Consider the following 587-nt stretch of genomic DNA (forward strand, 5'->3'; position numbering starts at 1 on the left):
CTGCCGCGCGGGCTGCGCCTCGTTGCTCTTGCCCAGGTAGACAGTCTGCAGCAGGTCCCCGTAGCCGATGTCCCAGAAGGACACACAGCCCTGCCCCCCCGTCACCAGCACGTTGTCCGAGATGACGCCCAGGCTGGCCCCACAGCCCAGCTCCTGCGGGGGACCAGAGGGGTCAGAGCAAGGGGCTGCCCGGGAACAGCGTCTCCAGAGAGGTCAAAACCCACCCGGACCCCCATGTGGGCAACCTGGGGAGAGGCCACGGAAGCCACAGCTCCTCTGGCAGTCCAGCCCTGCTGGCACGTGTGCTGGAGCCCAGCAGTGGGACAGCCCGGGCTGGCTGAGCAGCTTTTGGGGCTTGGCTGAGCTCTTGGACGTCACGGGGAAGTTCTGCAAAGCACCTGGAGCTTAAATCCAGAGCTGAGCATGCCACAAGGCCAGCAGAGCTGGTCTGGGGGGCTGGGAGCAGGGGTGTGTGTCTTAAAAACACAGCATTCTTCATAGAATCCCAGACTGGTTTGGGTTGAAGGGACCTTTCAAGGCCATTGAGTCCAGCCCCTGCAGGGACAGGGACATCTGCAGCTAGAGCA

At 63.2% G+C, this 587-nt stretch overlaps 1 protein-coding gene across 1 annotated transcript in view; it reads right to left on the reverse strand.

The window, feature by feature from the left end:
- Positions 1-3: 3 nt before the first annotated feature.
- The window catches only part of LOC103781902 (sterol regulatory element-binding protein cleavage-activating protein-like), a gene marked incomplete at both ends in the record, with an annotated part of 1,309 nt that continues 725 nt past the window's right edge, over positions 4-587 (reverse strand). The window contains one exon of the mRNA XM_008949629.1: positions 4-153. Coding sequence (XP_008947877.1) covers positions 4-153 — 150 coding nt within the window. The remainder of the gene's footprint in view (positions 154-587) is intronic.

Source organism: Merops nubicus, unplaced genomic scaffold, assembly GCF_000691845.1.
Source record: "Merops nubicus isolate BGI_N331 unplaced genomic scaffold, ASM69184v1 scaffold32531, whole genome shotgun sequence".
NCBI classification, from domain to species: domain Eukaryota; kingdom Metazoa; phylum Chordata; class Aves; order Coraciiformes; family Meropidae; genus Merops; species Merops nubicus.